This window comes from Macaca nemestrina, chromosome X (assembly GCF_043159975.1).
Source record: "Macaca nemestrina isolate mMacNem1 chromosome X, mMacNem.hap1, whole genome shotgun sequence".
Classification (NCBI taxonomy): domain Eukaryota; kingdom Metazoa; phylum Chordata; class Mammalia; order Primates; family Cercopithecidae; genus Macaca; species Macaca nemestrina.
In genome coordinates, this window is record NC_092145.1 from 4277457 (window position 1) to 4300575 (window position 23119).

General features: G+C 37.0%; 1 protein-coding gene across 2 annotated transcripts in view; it reads right to left on the minus strand.

Annotated features, from left to right (window-relative positions):
* The window catches only part of LOC105495887 (PAS domain containing repressor 1), a 102936-nt gene that overhangs the window by 52690 nt on the left and 27127 nt on the right, over positions 1-23119 (minus strand). For both annotated transcript variants that reach the window (XM_071088829.1, XM_011765787.2), the window contains exons 2-5: positions 16000-16055; positions 14867-15021; positions 10383-10471; positions 3365-3454 (exon numbers count right to left, since the gene is read on the minus strand). In XM_071088829.1, the coding sequence (XP_070944930.1) occupies positions 3365-3454; positions 10383-10471; positions 14867-15021; positions 16000-16031 (366 nt within the window). In that variant the 5' untranslated portion in view covers positions 16032-16055. The remainder of the gene's footprint in view (positions 1-3364; positions 3455-10382; positions 10472-14866; positions 15022-15999; positions 16056-23119) is intronic.

The following is a 23119-nucleotide window of genomic DNA, read 5'->3' on the forward strand; positions in this document are numbered from 1 at the left end:
GAGAATCTTTTCAGATGTAGCGTATGTTTTAAAAGTTTCATTTGCTTTAGAACTGCAAAAGAGAATAAATATATGTAAACTCCCAGATTTGATTTTATTTTCAGGGGGAACAATGGAGTGGGGGTGAGTAGGAGGGCAGGCTGCTAAGAACAGGGGGCAGTGACTAGAACTTACTACTACAAATGACTATGAGTTTTTCCAAAGGAAAAAAAAAACTGTCAATAAAATCAATGATTGGGAAAATATGATGGAAGGTTTCAGATAAAAGTTTAATACCATGATGATAATGATAACAGGCATCACTTTATTCATGGTATATGTTGTAACAGCATAACTTGGACTCATCTTATCTCTCTGTCATACCCATCTTCAATACATCAGCAAAACAACTTATTTTACCTACAAAATACTTTCACTGCCACATTAATCCAACCCACTACCATCTATAGCCCTCCAAGTGGACTCTGTACTTCCATGCCTGCCCCTCATAGCCAATTCTTGACATAACAGCCAAAGCGATTCTGATAAAACTTAAGTCAGATCATTTCTTTCATCTGCTCCAACCTCCCCAATGGCTTCCTCCCATCTCAGAGGAAAAGGGATGTTACTTCTCCTGTTACTGCTCTGACTTTATCATCTCTATTTTCATTTTGCTCACATCACTCCAGTCACACTGTTCTCTCTGCTGTACCTTTTCCTGCTTTCAGGCTCTTACATATGCTTTCTCCTCTGTCTGAAAGATACTTGCTCCAATTACCTGCATATCACACATACTCCATTCAGGTCTCTGTATAATCACGTTATTTATAATAACTCATCTCCCAGCACTCTCTAAGTAATATTATTTCCCCACTTATAGAAGAGAAACTAAAGGTTACGTAGTTAGAGAGAAACAAAGCAAATTTTAATTTCTAGATTATTTGATTATTTGATTCCAAAGACCAAGTTCTTTCCATTCCACCATGCTATTAGTTTGGAGTTGCTCCACAGACAGAGGTGCCTAGATGTGCAATGAAACTGAAGATTCCTGGAGCCACGCAGACACTCTAGAAATGGTTTGGTCTCCATTTTATAATATAAGTTGGATGACTTACAAAATGAAATTTTTAATCAAAGCCTGAGAAAAAGATTGCCTGTTTCGAAAAATTAAGAACAGTTAGGATTTAATGAGGAAGTGTGAAACTATGCCTCAGGTGTAGTCGTTTTTAACCTTGTTTTATAGGAATATATAACTTAATTCCCATTTAATGTTTATGTACAAATATAATAGTTATACATTTATTTTTAAGTACACTGATCTCAGGTAAATCAAGTCTATTGTTTAAGGCTGGCAGTTCAAAGCACATGTCCCAGATACCTCTCTAGACCTTGTGGTTTTGGGGCAGCGTGTGTGTGTGTTGTACCTCAAATGTTGAAGGGTGAAAGAGCTTCTTGATAATGAAAACTCTGAACCAAATACATAAAGAAGCAAGATCATATCATAACCAACACCATCATTATAATAAATCTTCACATAATAAGAAAAAGTCACCAGTCTCAGCCAATGACCAATTTGGTTTAAGCAATATCTGATGCCACAAAAATTTGGGTAGTTTTCTGGTCTTCATTATAATAAAATTTAAGCTGTAATGGATCATACTCACACATTCCTTCTTTAAATATAGATTTTAAAAGAATCTTTTCCTTCTATGATTTAAATATACTAAAGTGCAATCCAATAAATATCTCTATTTGCATTTTATTCAGCTGTTTTGGTAGCCTACAAATATAAGCTGAATTTGAAAATGTAAACTGTTTTTTAAAAAAACGAAAGAGAATGAGAAATAAAAGAGATTGATTCTAGCATCTGTAATTTTTTTTTTTTTTTTTTTGAGACGGAGTCTCGCTCTGTCACCCAGGCTGGAGTGCAGTGGAGCGATCTCCGCTCACTGCAAGCTCTGCTGCCTCCCAGGTTCACGCCATTCTCCTGCCTCAGCCTCCCGAGAAGCTGGGACTACAGACGCCTGCCACCACGCCCGGCTAATTTTTTTTTGTATTTTTAGTAGAGATGGAGTTTCACCGTGTTTGCCAGGATGGTCTCGATCTCCTGACCTCGTGATCCGCCCGCCTCGGCCTCCCAAAGTGCTGAGATTACAGGCGTGAGCCACCGTGCCCGGCCGCATCTGTAATTTTTTTTTAAAGGGTGTAAGGACTCTGAGTTTCCAAGCAGGCCACGGAACATGCCAACTGGCCTGGCTAAACTAGTGAAATGTTTTTAATCCACTTCCAACCTAACTACAGGATAATCTAACCCTAGCTTCTATTAATTTCCATGTTCCAAACTTGAGTGCTATAGATCTCTGGATCAGGGTTTGTCAAGTTCTTGAGACAACTCTGTGGAATGAGGAATACGTAATGAAAACAACCGAGATATGATTGTTTTACACTACCACCAATAGTGCATAGGGGTTTCAATTTCTTCATATCCTCTCCCAAAACTTTTTGTTAACACAACCATGCCAATGGCAGACAGTTTGTGTGGGAGGGTTGTTGTTGGTAAATGTATTCTAGGTAACCCCTCCTCAAGCACCTGTATAAGTGGAATATCAAGGCCTTGCTACAGACTGAATGTTTATGTCCCCCAAAACTTTATATATTGAAATAATCTAACTGTCAATGTGACGGTATTATATTAAGAGATGGGGCCTTTGGAGATGATTAATGGGATTAGTGTCCTTATAAAAGAGACCCCTAGGCTGGGCATGGTGGCTCATGCCTTTAACCCCAGCACTTTGGGAGGCCGAGATGGGCAGATCTCTTGAGGTCAGGAGTTTGAGACCAGCCTGGCCAACATGGTGAAACCCTGTCTCTACTAAAAATACAAAAATTAGCCAGGCGTGGTGGCGTGTGCCTATAATCCCAGCTACTGAGGAGGCTGAGGCAAGAGAATCACTTGAACCCAGGAGGCAGAGGTTGCAGTGAGCCGAGATCGCACCACTGCACTCCAGCCTGGGTGACGGAGTGAGATTCCATCTCAAAAAAAAAAAAAAAAAGAGCTCCCTTGCTTCTTCTACTATATGAGGTTATAATAAGAATAAAGATGTCTATGAACCAGAGAGTGGGCCCTCACTAGACACCAAATCTGTTGGCACCTTGATCTTGGATTTCTCAGACTCTAAAACTATAAAATGTAAATTTGTGTTGCTTACAAAGGCACCCAATCTACAGTATTCTGAAACCAATGAAAATGACAATAAAACAGGGGCACGTTTTGACAACATGGAAAACATCTTCTCTGATGAGCTTTATGCTCCTGAAAATAAATAATGAACCCCTAAACAACAAACCAGAATGATCCACTTTCCCAAAAGTAGAAAGAACTTACTGGTAAATGTCCAAGAAGAGAAGAGATGTTTTCAGCCACATGAATGATCACTCCATCTGCGCTCAGTGTAATCATAAAGCCATCTAATAACTAATGACGAGAGGATAATAATGTAATTAAATAGTGGAACAATAATAAAATGATAGCTTTATTGCTAAATGCTTAGATAATTATAATGGCACACTGAAATGTATTGCAGTCCTTAAATATCAATAAAATAGGCACAGACTTAATTAAAATTCCATTATTCTGCCTCCTACACAGAATCTACTTAACCTTAAGCATGAAATGTTTATCAAATGATATGTCACTTAAACAAACAAATTTCAATGTACACCCAATTAACATGAAATTCTCTAACACAAGCTAAGAAGATTCATTTCCATGTGTAGGTTGTTTCACTTTAAGAACACTTAATTTCAAAAAAGTTAAAAATATTTTAAGGACACTTTCATTTGTGGTTAGGTTAGTCATCTCCTTATAAATACGGATATTGCCATCACTTTCCTGCTATATAATGGATTCAATAGCCAGACAAATGCCTCCTGGTAGAGAATATCTAAAATGATGAATAAAATATATTAAAACTTATTTTTCAAAACAGGACCAAGCTATTGGTAAAGTAAGGGAAATAATCTGGTGTCAGAAATGACTAGATTGTGAGAATTAAGACATCAGAGAATATTAGACCCTGTATTTGCCTTGAGACTATCTTCCAACACTGATGGCCTAGAGCTTGGGGGACAAAAGCAAAGCCGAGGCCTGTACAAGGCAGGAGGTGAAATCAAAGACCACAATATAAAGCCAGGTCTCCAAAAGGGTGACACCTTCAACAGGTGAAACAGAAAAATCTTATCCAGTGAAAGGAGACAGGGAATGTGCATGCCTCCCTCAGCCTCAGTCCTGGGAAGAGTAGGAAAAGAGAAAATAGTCAACTTTAGGAGGCACTAAGCAGAAGCCCACCTTTACACAAACTTGGAGCTAGAATTCATATACTACCTGTGTGGCCCTCAACGACCAAAGTCTAATATCTAGTTTAAAGTGATCCTGACCCCATATGTCTAACAAAAGTAAATCAAAATCAAGAACTCATGCAGATAAAGTTACAAATAATACGAGCTTATAATAAAAATAAAACACAGGAAGAGATGAAGCATTATGAACAAGAGGCAACAGACATAATAAAATAAAGAATCATATTTAAAAAATAACAGATATTGGAATTATCAGATACAGAATACAAAACAAGCATGCTTAATAGGCTTAAATAAATAACAAAGGGCACTAAAAATATGAAGAAACAAGAGACTCAAAACTGACTCGTGAGATATAAAACATAATCAAACAGAATGTCTATAGATGATATTGTCATCAAAATTAGAAACTTAATGTATAGGTTAAATAGCATGTTAGAACACAGCCAGAAATAAAATTGTTGAGCTGGAAAGAGCTGAGAAAATGACTCAGAATGTAACACAAGGAGACATACAAATGGAAAAATAAGATAAATTCATTTCATGGAGAAGAGAATGAGAAAGTCCAACATATGTCTGATCAGTGTTCCAGAAGGAGATAATATAACAGAGAAGAGGAAATACGCAATGAGATACAGGTTGAAAATTATCCAGAAGTAATAAAATACATCAATCTTAAGATTCAGGAAGCCCAAGTAATTGCAAACAGGATTCTACATTTGGATAAAGTCACGAAATCCTCAAACCCATTAGGATGGGCTATGATTAAAACAAAACAAATAGTTTTGGGACAAGATATAAAGAAATTGAAACCCCTATGCACTATTGAGGTTAGTGTAAAATGACAAAGCTGCTATAGAGAACTCTATGGCAGTCTCTCAAATAACTAAACATAGAACTATCATGTGATTCAGCATTTCCACTTCTGGGTGTATAAAAAAAAAAAAACAACCTGAAAGCAGGAACTCAAACAGATATGTGTACACCTATGCTCACAGAAGCATTATTCATAATGGCTAAAAGGTGTAAACAATCTAAGTGTCCAACAGATGAATGTATAACCAAAATGTATAACAAACAACGAAATATTATTCAGCCTTAAAAGGAAAGAGAATTTTGCCACATACTACAACATGGATGAAACATGAAGATATTATACTAAGTGAAACAAGTCACAAAAGGACACTACTGTATGATTCCATTTATATGAAGTTCCTAGGACAGCCAAATAGATAGATGCACAAAGTAGAATGGTGGTTACCAGGAACTGGGAGAAAGTGAGAATGGGGAGTTATTGTGTTTCAATTACGTAAGCTTTTAAAAGCTGGAAATGGATGGTGGTGATGGTTGCACAATAATGTGAATGTACTTAATGCCACTGAACTCTATATTTAAAAGTGATTAAATGATAAATTCATGTTATATACATTTTACAATAATAAAAAAACAGGCCAAATAATAAGTTATAATGGAGATTAGAAAGTATTTATGATATAATAATTTTTTAAACACCATTTATCAAGACTTGTGAAATGCAGCTAAAACAACATTTGGGAATCTTTGCCTAAGTGTATATATTAGAAAAGAAAATTGGTTAGAAATCAATGAATTAAATAATCTAAAATTGTTAGAGAACAAAAAACGAACCCAAAAAAGTAGAAAAAAGTAAATAATAAAAATAGCAGAAATTAATAAAATAAAAAATAATGACACAATGGAGAGAATCAAGAGAGTTAAAAGTCAATTCTTCGACAAGAACATTAAAATTGACAAAACTCTGGTAAGACGAATCATGGGGCAAAAAACACAAACAATATTAGGAGTGAAAAGTGGATATCATTACAGAAGCTTCATTATGAACAACTTTATGCCAACAAATTTGAAAGCAAGTCTTAGAAAAATATAAATTACAAAAAGTAACTTGAGAAGAAGTAAAAAATATAACCAATCACATCATCATTAAACAGCAAAATCACTACTTTAAAATATTCTCTTATCTTTATAATGTTTCTCCTTCATAGCATACACAAAAAAGAACTCAAAAAGTATGAACACATTAAATATAACAGATAAAACGTTAAAGCTTTTAAAATAAAATATAAGAGAATATATTTATTACCTTGTGGTAGGTTAAGGATTTTTTAAACAAGAAAGTACACACTCTTTGGTAAATTTGATTACTTTAAAATTAATAATTTCTGTTTGTCAAAAGTCACCTTAAATAGTGAAAAGGCAAGTTTCAAACTAGAACAAGAATTTTGCAACACATAACTTGCAAGTGATTCATTTCCAGAATCTGTTTAAAATCTCCAACATATGAATAATTAGAAAGAACAACAATATCATAAGAAACTGAGCAAAGGTTAGAAACAAGCATCTCATAGAAGAGGAAACACAAATGGCCTCAAAATTTGTGAAAAGATGCTCATTGTCATTTGTAATGAAACAAGACACCATTCCATTCCCAACCAATTGACAAAAATTTAAAAATTAGACAATAAATTGTTAGCAAGGATGTGGAGCAATAAGAACTTTCATCCACTACTACTAAGAATATAAATGAACAGTAAAATACACAGTGAAACACAGCCACTTGAAAAGCATTGTCATTTTCATGTAAAGGGGAGCTACCCTACCACTCCACTCTACCCTCCAGCAATCTCACTCCTAGATATACACCTAGAAACACTCTTGCTTATATGGAAAAGGATATACGAACAAAAATGTTCAAACCAAAACTGCTCTCAATAACAAAAACCTACAGCTCCGCAAGACCCAGTTTATGCGCCTCCGATTCATACCCCATCCCACCCTCAATCAAGCCAGGGATTTTAGCTTTCCTTTTGCAGTCCCAGCCTAGTCTCCTAACTCCGCCAGCAGTAGGGGTTTTCAGTATCCATCCAAAGTGACTGGATTCATGAAAGCAGTAACTTCATCCACCTTGGGGCATCGGATCTGGGTACCCCAGTGGGTTTCCAAAAAAGCCAGGTGACTTTTGACTAAGGACAGGAGACAGAAAATGACAGGAGATAGAAAGGAACTGGTAGATACAGTATTTTCCCTTCCTCCCCTATACAGACTATTCTAAGGTGCGGTGCCTTTTACATAGTTTAAGAGTGACTGAACAACCCACTGTGTGTTCTTGTGAAGCTGTATCCAGCTTGGTAATAAACTATCCTAAATTTCAGTTCCCTTCTTCCCTGCCTTACTTTTCTTTCCCCCTCACCCTCACTATCCTGAGAATGTATATCCCACTAAAACCCTAGCATGTAAGTTTTGTTTCTGCCTCTACTTCCTAAGGAGCATGAGCTAAAACCGATTTCTAGTGCCCATCAACAGTAAAATGGTTAATTGTACAGTATGTTCTAACAAGAATACAGAAGTAAAAATGAATGCACTAGAGTTACATGCAGTGTCATGGATGAATTGAAAAAGGTTGAGCAAAAATATCAAGTCAGAGAAGAATACATACAATATAATTCAATTTATATAAAGGTGAAAGTCATGCAAAAGAAAACAACATATCACTTACAGATGCATACACTTGTCCTAAAAATACAAAGCAAGGCAAAGGAATATTGATACAGAACTCAGGAAGTGGTAGGGAAGAAGTGGTGTGGAAGAAGAAGATCATGACAAAGGGGATTTCAAAGGATCTGGTAATGCTCTATTTCTTAACCTCAGTGTTACCTGTACTATTTTTTAACTGTTAATATATGTTATATACATTTTTGTAAGATAAAATTTTAAGTAAAAGTTTTTAAAACTGGGTGCTTGCTATTTCCTATTAGACGTCAAAAGATAACGTCCAAAACTGCCACATGCCTGAAGTGACCTTCCAAACACATAGGTTCAGAAAACAGTCTAGGCGGATCTGGTAAGGCGTTTTGCTCCTCTACTCATTTTTTGTATGTCTGCTTGCTTTTGGCATTTTGATTACCACATTCTCTACTGAGATGGTTTGCTCTGAGTCAGTCTGGACCCCCATGGGCTGGAGTGTAAGTGAGGAAACATGGTGTGCTACTTAGCTGTGCTACTCAACAGGTCTTGGAGTAGCACAAGGTGCAAGGTGCAAGCTCTCCCAGTTTGGTCTCCTCTTTCCTACAGTAAAAAGGATCAACATCATTATTAACTTACTCATAGGCTTCTTATGAGGATGCTCATAAGAGGATGCTCTACATGAGAGCACTGTGTAGGCTACTCTACACGAGAGCACTCTACATGAGAGTGGCTACTCTACATGAGAGCACTGTGTAGGTTGTTACACAGATGTCAGGAGGCTCTTACGTTTGACCAACAGTATGGCAAACAGGAAGGAAACATCCAAAGCTAAGTCATTGCTCTGAAATACAAGCCATAAGAAACAAAGGCACCTTGCTCTCTTGCCCTCCAAACTCCACTTTCTTTCATGCTTCAAAAGAATGGCCAAAGCTGTAATGAAACTAGAAAGTGAAGAGAAAGAGCCCTCTACTGTCCCTCTTCTCAGATTTCCTGATGTTTCCATCTCTCTGCCTGAAGTCAGCCCTGATTGGTCAGACTGAGCTTGTTTATTGCAAGAAAAAACTTCATGAATAAAGAACAGACTTTTCTAGGGAAGTTATTAAAGCCTAATGGAGGGGAATAAAGTGGAAAGGAGGGAATTACCCAAGATATTCTGATCCTTCCAGTTGAATGCCATATATTCTGTAGTTGTGAACATAATTATCCCTCTAGGGTGTAGTTATACCTTGTCTAGCTTCTAAAATATTTCAAATAAGCATCTGGTTTCATAAAATTGGTAACAAGATTTCACATAACACATTTTAAGTCCTCTATTTAGCAAATATTTGTGTATAGGATCCCTAAAACAAAACCTTTAATAAAATTGAGAGAGGGTCGTGTGCAGTGGCTCATGCCTGTAATCCCAGCACTTTGGGAGGCCAAGGTGAATCGCTTGAGCCCAGGAGCTCAGGAGACCAGCCTGGGTGACACAGTGAGACCTTGTCTCTATAAAGAGTTATAAAACATAATTAGCTGAGCATGGTAGTGTGCACCTCTGGTCCCAGCTACTTTGGGGGCTGAGGTGGGAGGATTGCTTGGGCCCAGAAGGCTGAGGCTGCAGTGAGCTACAATCATACAACTGCACTCCAACCTGGATGACAGAGTGAGACCCTGTGTCAAAAAAAAAAAAAAAGTGAGAGTCTGTTGCTTAAAAGGAAGAAAAATGAAGTAGAATATTAAAATATGGTTCCACTCATTCACAGTCAGTAGAATTTTGGCTCTAACATTGGGATGGGTTTGAAAAGATTCACTCACACAATGCCTTTCTCAGACACCATTATGACCACTAATGGTCATAGTGCTGGGTGATCAGCCAGTACCGAAAGAGAAAAGGGACCAGACTGATAATTTCTGGGTGTCCAATATTGCCAAACAGTGTACTATATATTTTACACATGTTCACTTTATTTTATTCTCACATCATCTCAATGAGATAAAGATCATTTTTACTCATTTTAAAGAGAAAGAAATCAAGGCTCAGAGATGGTAATTCAGTCAAGACACACAGCAAGTAAGTGACAAAGGCAAAATCTGTATCCTTATCTGTCCAACTCAAAGGAATATGGTCCTTCGGAGTGCAGTTTGTGGCTTGTGAAACTAACCAGTTCTCTTGGAGATAGAAACTATAAACACCTTACATTCTTGAGCGGGGAACAACTACTTGAAGGCTAATTCATTAGAGTATAACCATCTATGTTGAAAGAGTCTACCAGATAACCACTTAACTTGCCACTAACCTATGCAAAGATTTGTGCTTGTTGTCACTCAAAATCAGTGTTTCTCAAAACTCAGTTGGCATAGGAAGCATCCGGGGAGCTTGAGAGAAATGCAAACTCCTGGCCCTAAGAGGTTTGAGATTCTGATCCAGACGATTTAAGTTATCAAGCTCTCTGGTTGATTCTAATGCATATTATCTCCTAATCACACTTTGACGAACACTATTCTTTGTCTTCTATTACATGTATTCAACATATGAAGTAATCAAAGAACAAAAGCCCTCTTACCTGTAGCATCATTTGGTTGAAGTCATCATAGGTATGAAAAGATGGAATCCAATGTAATTTCCTTTGAGAGCTTTTTGGATTGACTTTGTCTTTTTAGAAAAAGGAAGAAAGTACAGAACAGTATCACATTAAAATGATTAGCTATGGGTATTAGATTTTTCAAAGTTATACCTAATTTATAGAAAAGACTCATGAGAAAATGCTGAGTGCTAATGAAGGATCTGATGTTGGCTAACTAATTGTATATAAATGATCACAAACACAGAAGTGTTTGGAATTGAAAAAGACTTTGAAGATCATCCAACTCAATTTCTACCCCACACATTATGACCTGTTAAACACTTTTATGATTTTTCAACTTCTAGTTATTTTTTTCCTCTTAGGAGTTCTACCAAAACCCAGTATCCATAATCCACCAGGTAAGTCAAGGGGCTCTAAGTAGGTCCAGACCCCCAAAGTCCTCCCCTAGTCCTGACTAAATTATGAAATTCCACTCTTTAGTTTCATCTATTTAAGCTTTACACAAGGTCCCTTAACTAGAATATCTTCAAGCTTTATCTTTCATCTCTTCCAAGCTACTGGTACTGTCCTCTCCCCCATCCGTCCTATCACATTCTTCAGGGTTTTCTGGTTTCCTCAATGAAAAGTGTGTTTCTGCTCCTGTCTTTGCTGTCAACATGTGCCCCTCTCTACCTCCCCAACTCCACCCTACTCCACTAACTTCACTAGCAAAGGGACTTCACTAACACAGCCCTCTAATCTCAAGTGATTTTAATACTTCATGTCAATAAACATTAGTTCCTTCTCCTCACAGAAAAATGAGACCCATAGCATACAACTTTGATCTCTATTAAAAATATAAAATCGTATGACAAGGATAATGTTTACAGTGGCTATTGCTTTCTTGACAGGCACGAGTCTCTGACTCGTTCCTAGAAGTAGAGTTGGGTAAGAGGGAGGCCATGCATAAGGAGAGCTTTAGAGCCCTCACTGATGAGGGAATGAAAATAGGGTGTGTAACTGGGTGTGAAATAGGAGTAACATGAAAAGTAAACCATGCCAACTGCATAAATGCCTCAAGATCAGTGATCCTGACCACTGTCCCAGCTTGGAAACTCAATTCTAGACATAGCTCTTCAAACTCAAGAAACAACCCATGATACTCTTCCACGGTCAATTTCTGAAGAAATTTCTCCATTGCCTTCCAGTTCCATCTAATAACTTTCACCTCCTATACTTCATTCAAAGAAATAAAAAAGATAGGGGAGTTTATATACTGTCAAGAAAGGATAACCACTGTATTTTATAAATAAATCATAAAGGACTTTTCTACTTTACTATTACCCATGAACTTGTTTTTGTTTATTCTCTAAGGTGTGCATCATATCCAATTCTTCACCATATCCCCAATGTCTAACATGGTACTTAAGTCATGGCAGGGATTTAACACTTGTTAAACTGAACCTCTTTTATTCATTTATTTAACAAATGTTTACAGAGCTTCTGCTATGGGTCATATTCTGCTTTACAGGTTCAGGATATAGCATAAACAAGAAAAATAAGGTGACTGTTCTTTTGTATCTTACAGACTGATGGGGCAGCGTAGACAAATAATCAACACATAGACAACAGAACAGACAGTTTCAGGTATCTGCAAGTACAATAATTGGTAAGATCGGGTGATCAAGAAAAGCCTTACTAGGAAGGTACTAGGAAGGTAACATCTGAACTACGATTTGATAGACAAGAAAGCAACTGTGTGAAGATATGGGACCAAATAATCTCAGGGAGATGAAGCAGTAAGTGCAACATGAAGCAGGAAATCATTTTGCCTATTTGAAGAGACGAAAGGATCCCAAAGTGGCCGCAGTGGGATGACCAGGGGGTAAAGCAGTAGGAAAGCCTGAGAGATAGGAAGGGCCAGATCATGTAGGGTATATGGTAAGAAGTTTGTATTTTATGCTGAGTAAAACATGAAATGCTTTTAATTATTATTATTTTGAGATAGAGTCTCGCTCTGTTTCCCAGGCTGCAGTGTAGTGGCGCGATCTCAGCTCACTGCAACCTCCGCCTCCCGGGTTCAAGCTATTCTCCTGCCTCAGCCTCTCGAGTAGCGGGGAATACAGGTACCTGCCATCACACCCAGTTAATTTTTTGTATTTTTAGTAGAGATGGGGTTTCACCATGTTGGCCAGGCTGGTCTTGAACTCCTGACCTCAGGAGTTCAGGTGATCCACCCACCTCGGCCTCCCAAAGTGCCGAGATGACAGGTGTGAGCCAGTGTGCCCAGCCCATGAAGTGCTTTTAAGCAGGAGAGTGACATGGTAGATTTTTACAAGATCCCTATGGCTGTTTGTTGCAAACAGAATGAAGTGGGTAGCAAAGATAGAGGCAGAATCTAGCTATGAACCTTCATCAAAAGTAAGAGATGAGGGAATGGGGAGATGTTGGACAAAGGATACAAAATTTCAGTTAGAATAAGTTCAAGTTCTATTACACATCATGGTGACTACAGTAAATAACAATATATTGTACACTTGAAAATTGCTAAGAGAGTAGATTTGATGTGGTCTCATCGGAGAAAGGTAAGTATGTGAGGTAATGCATATATCAATTAGCTGGATTTAGCCATTCCACAGTGTATACATATATCAAAATACCATGTTCTATACCATAAATCCACACAATTTTTATTGATCAATTTAAAAAAGAAAAAGAAAAAAAAGTAAGAGATGATGGTGGCCTGGATTTGGGTGGTACATCAAGGCTACGCAAATGGTGAGAAATGTATAGATATGAAACATACTGTGTAGGTAGAAGCCAAAAAAATATTGCAGAGGAATTGGATAGGATGGTGAATGAAGTGGAGGAAATAAGAACGGCTTCTAAACTTTTTGCTTGTGCGCCTGGCAGAACGACTGGTGGTTGCCAGTTACTGATATGAAGAGAACTGGAGGTGGGGATGAGACAGGCAATGCAGTGTAGGGGTATCAAGAGTTCCTTTATGGCCATGTTAACCCTTCTATTTAATATGCAATTGAGGACATCACGTAGAAAACTCTTTTGCTAATTGTATAATAAGTATGATTCTCAGGGAAGGAGCTCAGGGCTGGAGATAGATTTTAAAAGTGGAGGTCACTGATATCTACATAACACTTCAAATCAAGGGAATAGATAAGGTAACCTGGAAAATGAGTACTGTGTAAATATAAAAGAGAAAAAAGTCCAAGGACTGAGCCATGGGTACACCCATGTTTAGAAGTTGAAAGGGGAGGAAGAAGTAAAAAAACACAGATAAAGAGTGGCCAATTCATATGGTTTGGCTTTGTGTCCCTGCCAAAATATCATCTTGAATTGTACTCCCATAATTCCCACACGTTTGTGGGAGGGACCTGGTGGGAGATAATTGAGTCATTGGTGCACTTTCTCCCATATTGTTCTCATGGTAGTGAAAAAATCTCAGGAGAGCTGATGGTTTCATAACAGGAAACCCATTTCTCTTGGCTCTCATTCTCTCTCTTGCCTGCTGCAATGTAACATGTGCCTTTCCCCTTCCGTCATGATTGTGAGGCTTCCCCAGCCATGTGGAACTGTAAGTCCAATTAAACCTTTTTCTTTTGTAAATTGCACAGGCTTGGGTATATCTTTAGCAGCAGTGTGAAAGTGGACTAATACGCCAATGAACCAGGAAAGAAACTTAGTGACTGTGCTGTCCCGGAACCTGAGGGAAAAGTGTTTCAAAAAGGAGGGAGTGGTCACATGTCCAATGTTTTGGAAAAGTCAAGAAAGATGAGGACAGTTAAACCAAATAATTCAGCAATGTGAAGGTCACTGGTATTCCTGACAAAAGTAGTTGTAGTTGAATGGTAGGAGCTAAAGCCTCAGTGAAGTGGGTTGAAGAAAGAATGGGATGTGAGCCAGTGGAGACAGGGCCCATAAAATCATTTCAGTAAGTTTTTCTGTGAAGGAGGAGAACACAGAAATAGGGCAATACCTGGAGGTATCATGGGGTCAAAAATTATTTTAAGGTAAGAGATTATTACAGTATAATTACATATTTATGGGCATGACTTACTCAGATGTTTTGAGTTAAACCCACTGAATTAAACCTTAAAATATTGTAGGTAATATTTTACAGGCTCGGGGCCATGTTTCCCTCAGCAACATTTACTACATACCTTTAAGTGCTTAAGATACAGAAATTTGCATTATTTCCCACATATGCTTCTATTAATTTTCATTTCCTTGGCCCACTTTTGCATGAATCTCAATCACATTTTAAGTGTCAACCATATACAAACTTGTGAATGCAAAGAAACAAACTATCTGTGTATTAGAAGGTACTTCAAGAGTTCCTCTAATCATTAATTCTTCCCAACGAATGTCTGAGGTAAAGTGAGAGACCAAGTTGTCCCACCCACAGCTAATTTTCAATGTGGCTAATCGAAAACCTATAATGATGGTGGAGGCTGAACAAATCAAACCTTTGTCCTTTTGTGAAAGGACAGTGGTGCTCTGTGATGTTTCCGATTTGTCTCCTTTTACAGGATAGCCATGAGTTTGCAGTATTTTGCGGAGTCTTGTCAAGACGGCATTTAATTCAGCCTTCTTTGCCTTTTCGAATTCATCAGATTCATCCCTAATTGAGAAAAAGAAAACCAATCAGGGTTACTAATGGCAAGGGTGGGGTGGGGAAATCAGATGATGGAACAATAGAAGGTAAGAAGAGAGAAAGGGAGAAGTTAGTGTCAATATTTGAGCAAAAATCCAGTCCTTTGATTACCCATAGAGCAACAATAATAATCATTATTAAAATAAGGAAATGAAAGCCAACTTCATTTCCCTTTGCTGTGGGGCCCTTGAGGGTAGGGACCATATCTGTCTCCTTGTCTCTTCCAGAACAAAGCCCCGCACAGTACCTGGCACAGTGACCTAAGAATTATATAAAATAAGTCCAAATTAATTTGAATTTAACAGTGGGTCTTTGTTCCACCATATATTATTACATCCTTTAGCAAGAGTGTTTCTGATAAAATTAAATTCTTTCTAAGTGGTCTATAATCACACAAGAGGCTCTCTCAAAGCCAATGCTCTTCTCAGAGAGGAGACTGAACCATAAAATGCTAATTGATTTTTTATTTTTTACTTTTAAAAACCACAGATCATACTGCAAACTTTTGACAAAATCTTTTTGATCAGTGTACTTGAATTTATTTTAGAAGTTTGATCTGGAAAAATAAATTAATTTATCTTCTCAAACACAAATGAATTTAAGCTGTAGGCAAGCCAAGGCTCAAAAACAGTCTTCTAAAAATATCAGGGACTGTATACTTGTCAGTCATTTGACAACCATTAGAGTCAGCTCTGGGCAGGCACTATGCAAGGCATGGAGGACACAGTTTGAGGAAGAGGGCTGTCAGGTAAATAGGTAATGTGCTAAGTATTATAATAGAGTTGGGGCTGAGAGTTATGGAAAAAAAAAAAACACTGGAGAAACGACATTTCTCTGAGTGAATTAGGCTTCCCTGAGGAAATAGCATTTTGCTAGATGTGAAATGGGAACAGAGCACGAGGGAGAGGGCTTTGACAGAAATGTCAGTCAGTTATGAATGCATACCTCTTCTCTTTCTCTCTCTCATCCTCATTCATTATTCAGTGATGTAAGGAAGACTCCTGAAATCAAAGTGAAGCAATATTTTACTAAGAAATCAGTTTTAGTGGTGAATCACAGTAAAGCAATAAGGATAATCAAAATTCTCAATTGCATAACACTTTTCCCTCAAGGAATGCCTACTTCTTTTAAAGATAGGCTTTCATTAAGTACCAATAACACTCTCATATGTTATGTAGATGTTGAAGACTTGCTTTATTGTGTAATCCCCAATGAATATTTTTGATAATAACATTACACATGAATATATTTGTAAAAGTTACAAAAACATTCTGTGGTTACACCACTTAATCAAAAAACAAAAACGAAAACAAAAAACAAGTATTTGTAGTTTTAGTTCCATACCCTTAAATTCATTTAACTTTCATTAACTTTGAGAAAATTTAAGGAAATGAAGACAGATGCAGTTTGAAAGCTTCATGCCAAGCATGTACATGCCACAAAAGAGAAAAATCTGCATTATTGTTGTTCACAGAAATCCTTGGTGTATAAAACAATGACCTTGAAATCACTGAAGTCCTCTGCTTTGAGCTGTACAATTAGACTCACACATCACCTCAAGGCCAAAGCCTCAAGGTAGATGTCAATGGCATCCCAATACATATGTGTTACAAAAAAGTGATCAAAATATAGCAAACATCCTTTAAATGCTCTCTAAGTAAGGGAAAGCTTGGGGAGTCAAACACTGGAAAGGTACTAAGCACGAAATATGAACCTGTGCTTGGTGTTAATGCTCTCCTAGATAAAAAATAACCTGAACAGGGAAGTGAAACTAAAGCTCACCATCTCTCCCTATGTATAGCCAGAACTCCCAGAGGCTAACATTACATTGAAAAAAAAATGGATAAAGAATAACCCAAACAAGGAAGTGGAATTAAAACTCACCACCTCTGCCTACATGTAGCCAGGACTCCCAGAGGCTAACATTACATTGAAAAAGAAAAAAAAAAAAATCCTCCCACCAACAAAAGAAGAAAACAGGAAGCTTGTCTGTCTCAGCATGTTCTCTGGGTGCAGGGGAAAAGACACCACCATACGGAATCAACCTTGGGGTTCCAGAAAAGGCAAAGATAAACCCCTTCTGGAGAGATACTTTCTAAAGACAGATTCCACAGAATTTCCACAGATAAGGCACTGTTGAAGATGAGCTCACTATTCAAAATTAGAAAATACGTAAGGAAATAATCTATCAATCCCCAAACTAAGGGACACACACACCCCCCAACAGTATGAAACCCCCAAGAACTTCAAATAGCTGTGGAGAAAGATGAATTAGAAGTTATATAAATAGATATATTCAATGAAATTAATTTTTAAAAGATGGGTTGAACAATGTATTAGAAACATCAGATAAGGAAATTAATAAATGGAAGAGAGCTATGAGAAAACTTGCCATACAGTAGGAGAAAATGGGTTGGAAAATATGAAACAAGAGGTTATGAGATATGAAGGACAAAATGGGAAGGCACAGTATATATCTAAGAGAGGTTCCAGATAGGCATAATAGCAAGGGGAGATGAGTAGTAAGGAGACAATTTTAAATTTTCCAGAATGGAAAATGTGACCCAATCTGGATAAATTAAAATAAAACCACACCTAGAAACATCACAGTGAAATTTCAGAGCACCAAAAACAGCTAAGCCATTCTAAGCCATGAAAAAGATCAACACATACCAAAGAATATTATCAAACAGACCGTATTTCTGGCCCAAATACAATTAAATTAGAAATCAATAATAAAAAGACAATACAAAACCTGATCGATTTGAACATTCAAAATAACAAAACTTCCTAAATAGCTCTGAAAAGCAGAAAATACTCAGAACTAAATATTACAAGTATACCACGTTAAAAATATATTAAAGTAAAATGCAGCTAAAGTAGTACCAAAGCATTTGGTCTTAAATGCCTATTAGGAAAAAAAGTAAACAAAAACTAGTAAACAAATTAGTAAACAAAATTAGTAAGTTGGCCGGGCTCAGTGGCTCACGCCTGTAATCCCAGCACTTTGGGAGGCCGAGGCAGGCAGATCACCTGAGGTCAGGAGTTCAAGACTAGCCTGGGCAACATGGTAAAACCCTCTCTCTACTAAAATACAAAAATTAGCCAGGTGTGGTGGTGGGCACCTATAATTCCAGCTACTCAGGAGGCTGAGGCTGGAGAATTGCTTGAACCTGGGAGGCGGAGATTGCAGTGAGCCGAGATCACACGACTGCACTCCAGCCTAGGCGACTGAGTGAGACTCCATCTCAAAAAAACAAATAAACAAAAAACAGTAAATTAGTAAACAAAAAAAATTAAAAATAAAAGTAAAGCTAAAGAAAGGAGAAGTAAGAAAATACTAAATAGGACCAGAAAATAATGCAATAAAAATAAAGATAGAACAGAAATCTTAAAATGGTTTCTTAAAATAAAAACTAGTGAAATAAATAAAGCATTGTTATACGAGGTTAATCAAGAAACATGGGAGAGGACACATTTTGGAATGAAAGGGCATACTATAAATACAACATAGTAAAAAGCAGTATGATCAACTCTACACCCATAAATTTGAAAACAGTGAAACAGAGATAAAACGGGATACTGCCTTGGAAAATGAATTTTACCCAAACCTATTTAAGGATACAAAAAAAGCTGAATAAACTCTACAAATCTAAATAAATAAATTCGGTAATGAAAAATCCATCCACAGAAAATAACCTAAACAAATCTAAGCAAAACCTGATGATTTCACAAATGGATGCTTCTAAACATTTAGAGAACTGATAGGTATCGCCTATCTCATGCAAATTATGCTAGAAAACACACAAAAAGAGAAACTACCCAATCTATTTTATAATGCTAGTATATTCTTCATACCAAACTAGAGAAAGGCAGCATCAAAAAGAGAAACTTTATGTCAGTTTCGTTTATGATCCATATGAAAAAATTCTAAATAAAGTGTAGAAACCCAAAGCAGCAGGGTATTAAGAAAGTGGAGTTAATCCAGAAATATCAGGATATTTTCACATTAGAAAAAATATGTAATTCAACATCCCAGATAAAAAGAGAAAAAGCATGTGATCGTCTCTGTAGATTCAGAAAAATACATTTGATGTAATTTAATACACACATATGATTTTTGAAAATATTCTTAACAGACTAGGAATACACAGAAAGTTCCTTAACCTGATAAAATTTATCAACCAGAACATACAATCCTCCTATGTAAAGGTAGAACATTAAAGGAATTTTTTAGTTTCAGGAAAAAAAAGAGTGGCTGCTAAAACACTTAACACAGTGCTAAAAGTGCTAACCAATGCCTTAAGGCAAGAAAAGTAAATAAAATGGATAATTATTGGAAAGGAAAAATAAAACTGTCTGCATTCATGAACATTCTGATTATCTACATAGAAACCCTAAGAAATTCTGCAAACTATTAGAAATAAAATAGTTCAGCAAGGTTGCTGTGTACAAGATTAATATTTAAAAACGAATTTGTTCCTACATACCAGCAACCAAAATTAGAAAATATTTTTAAAACATACAATAGCACCAAAAATTATAGAGGTCTGCTATGGCTTGGTTGTGGTTTCCTGTCTCCACCAAAACTCATGTTGAAATTTGATCCTTAAAAAGAAGCAGTGCTGGAAGGTGGAGCCTAGTGAGAAGGTTTGGGTTATGAATGGTTTGGTGCCATTCTCCTGGTAGTGAGTTCTCACTCTCCTGATACAGGATTACTTCTCAGGGGAATGGATTAGTTTCTGAGAGACTGGGTTGTTAGAAGCTGAAGTTCCTCCTCCTTCTTGCCTCACTTTTTGCTCATGTCCCCTTCCCCTTCAACTTTCTCTGCCATGTTGTGATGTAGTGCAAAATTCCTTGCCAGAAGCTAGGACCACGCCCTTGAACTTCTCATCCTGCAGAACCTTGAGTTAAATAAACCTCTTTTCTTTATAAATTACCCAGTCTCAGGTATTCTATTATAACAACAGAAAACAGACTAAGACAGGATTGTTGCTTATCACTAGAATAACTGATGTGGGAACAGCCCTGCTGCCATGAACAACAAGGAAACTGGACAAATTATAGGAAACGCCTGTTCTAAGACACTGGAAAGAGGTAGCACATGCCTGTGATCTTTGAGATAAGAGCAAAAATGAGAAGAGCTCCACAATAATCCCAGATTTCTACCTGAGGACACTTCCAGACCATGATTGAGGGAGAAGGATCTCAAGCAGAATAAAGTGGTCTCATTAAGTTTTAGGAGACAGACATAAGAGTTCAGAAAGCCAAGAAAGATGGTTACAATTTATGGAGCAGAGTATCAGAAAGAAGGGAGCTCTGGGGGAAAAAGAGTTCCAGAAATCTGCATACATGTTTATTTTTGTTTGTTTGTTTTTTGAGATGGAGTCTCACTCTGTCACCCGGGCTGGAGTACAGTGGCACAATCTCGGCTCGCTGCAAGCTCCACCTCCCGGGTTCATGCCATTCTCCTGCCTCAACCTCCTGAATAGCTGGAACTACAGGCACCTGCCACAACGCCCGGCTACTTTTTTTTGTATTTTTAGTAGAGACGGGGTTTCACTGTGTTAGCCAGGATGGTCTCCATCTCCTGACCTCGTGATCTATCAGCCTCAGCCTCCCAAAGTGCTGGGATTACAAGCGTGAGCCACCGCGCCTGGCCTGCAAGGTGACATTCTACAATACCAGTCAAAGATCAACTACCAGGGAGAGAACAAATGGTATGAATACAAAACTAAATAACCACCACAGTTCATGCATAGGTGGAAGACATTTGAGTTGTATCTAGCCAGTGTAGAGGAAAATGAGCAGAGTCTCTCTCAGTGTGGGATGGTATCAGGCCATCTAAAATATAAGTTACTAGATTCCCAGAAGAGGGAGGCAAACATATTTTTTGGAAAAATAATTACCAATTTTTTTTGCCATACTGGATGAAAAATATAAACTCATATATCCAAGAATATTGGTGACTCCAATAAAATAAACACAAAGAAAAACTAAAAGAAATTGCTGAAAACCAGTTTTAAACAGAAATCTTAAAAGCAAACAGAAATAAAAGATACATTTAATACCAGAGGAAAAATAATGTTTTCTGTCTGGCTTCCCATCAGAACAACTCAAACCAAAAGACAATGAAACATCTTTAAAGTGCTTGGAGGGGGAGTTGGAAAATCAACCTAGAATTCTACATCCAGCAAAAATACACCCTTTGAGAAAACTAAAGATATTTTCAGGTGAACAAAATCTGAAATAAGTCAATGAGAAGCATACCAGCTTTAATAGAACTGTTAAAGGAAGTACTTCAGGTAGAAGGAAAATGATCCCAGGTGGAATCTCAGATCTACACAAAGGAATGAAAATCACTGGCTCTTAAGAATATGTATGTTCATAAATATAAAAGAATGTTTCTCTTTTTAAATTTCTTTAAAAGATAATTGATGTAAAAGCAAAATATTCTAGAGTTTATAATACATGCTGAAATAAAACCTGTGACAATAATAGCACAAAGGATGAGAGGGTGGAAAATAAAAATCTGCTGTTGTAAGCTTCTTACATTATACATGAAGTGGCACAATATTAATCCATGGGCAGACTGTAATAAATTAAAGATGTATATGACAAACTGCCTAGAGCAACAAATAGAAGGCACAGATACAGATTATAAATCAAAAAAGAGATAAAATGGAATACTAATTAAAAGCTCATTTAATCCAAAAGAAGCAGAAAAAAGAAGACAATGGAAACAGCGATCAAATAGGGCAAACAGAAAACATATAGTAAGATGGTAGACTTAAATCAAAACATACTCATAATAATATAAACTATCAATGGACTAAACACACAAATGTAGTTTAGGATTGATGATTAGATTTTTAAAAAGCAAGACCAAACTATATGTATAGTCTATAAGAAACTCAATTTAATTATAAAGACACAGGTTAAAAGTAGGATTAACCATTGTGGAAGACAGTGTGACGATTCCTCAAGGATCTAGAACTAGAAATACCATTTGACCCAGCCATCCCATTATTGGGTATATACCCAAAGGATTATAAATCATACTACTATAAAGACACATGCATACGTATGTTTATTGCAGCATATTCACAATAGCAAAGACTTAGAACCAACCCAAATCAATGATAGACTGGATTAAGCAAATGTGGCACATATACACCATGGAATACTATGCAGCCATAAAAAAGGATGAGTTCATGTCCTTTGCAGGGACATGGATGAAGCTGGAAACCATCATTCTCAGCAAACTATCACAAGGACAGAAAACCAAACACTGCATGTTCTCACTCATAGGTGGGAATCAAACAATGAGAACACTTGGACATGGGTCAGGGAACATCACACACCGGGGCCTGTCGGGGGTGGGGGGAGGGGGGAGGGATAGCATTAGGAGAAATACCTAATGTAAATGACGAGTTGATGGGTGCAGCACACCAATATGACACACGTATACCTATGTGTCAAACCTGCATGTTGTGCGCATGTACCCTATAACTTAAAGTATAATAATAAAATTTTTAAAATAAAATAAAATAATGAATTTAAATAACTACAAAAAAGTGGGATAAAAACATATATACCACTCAGCCCTAATAATAAAAGATTTGGGTGACTATATTAATATTACACAAAGTAGACTCTAGGATAAATATATCACTAGGGAAAAGGAGGGACATTTCATAATGATAAAGGAAGTCAATCAAGAAAACTTAACAACCCTAAATATGTTTACCTCTAATTACAAAGCTTGACAGTGAAGTAAAAACGGACAGAAATGAAAGAAGAAATACATAAATCCACAATTAAGAGTTGGTAATTTAAATACTCCCCTTAGTAATCAATAGAATAAATAAAGAGAAAATAAGTAAGGATATCGAAGACTTAACATTACCAGCAAAAATATTCACAGAACACCACATCCAGGCAGCTATGGGATGTACAGTATCTTCCACTGTATATGGAACATTCGGTAAGATTCAACATCTACAGTTTCAATAAATTTAAAGCATTAAAATCACACAGATTTTGTTCTCTGACCACAACAAGA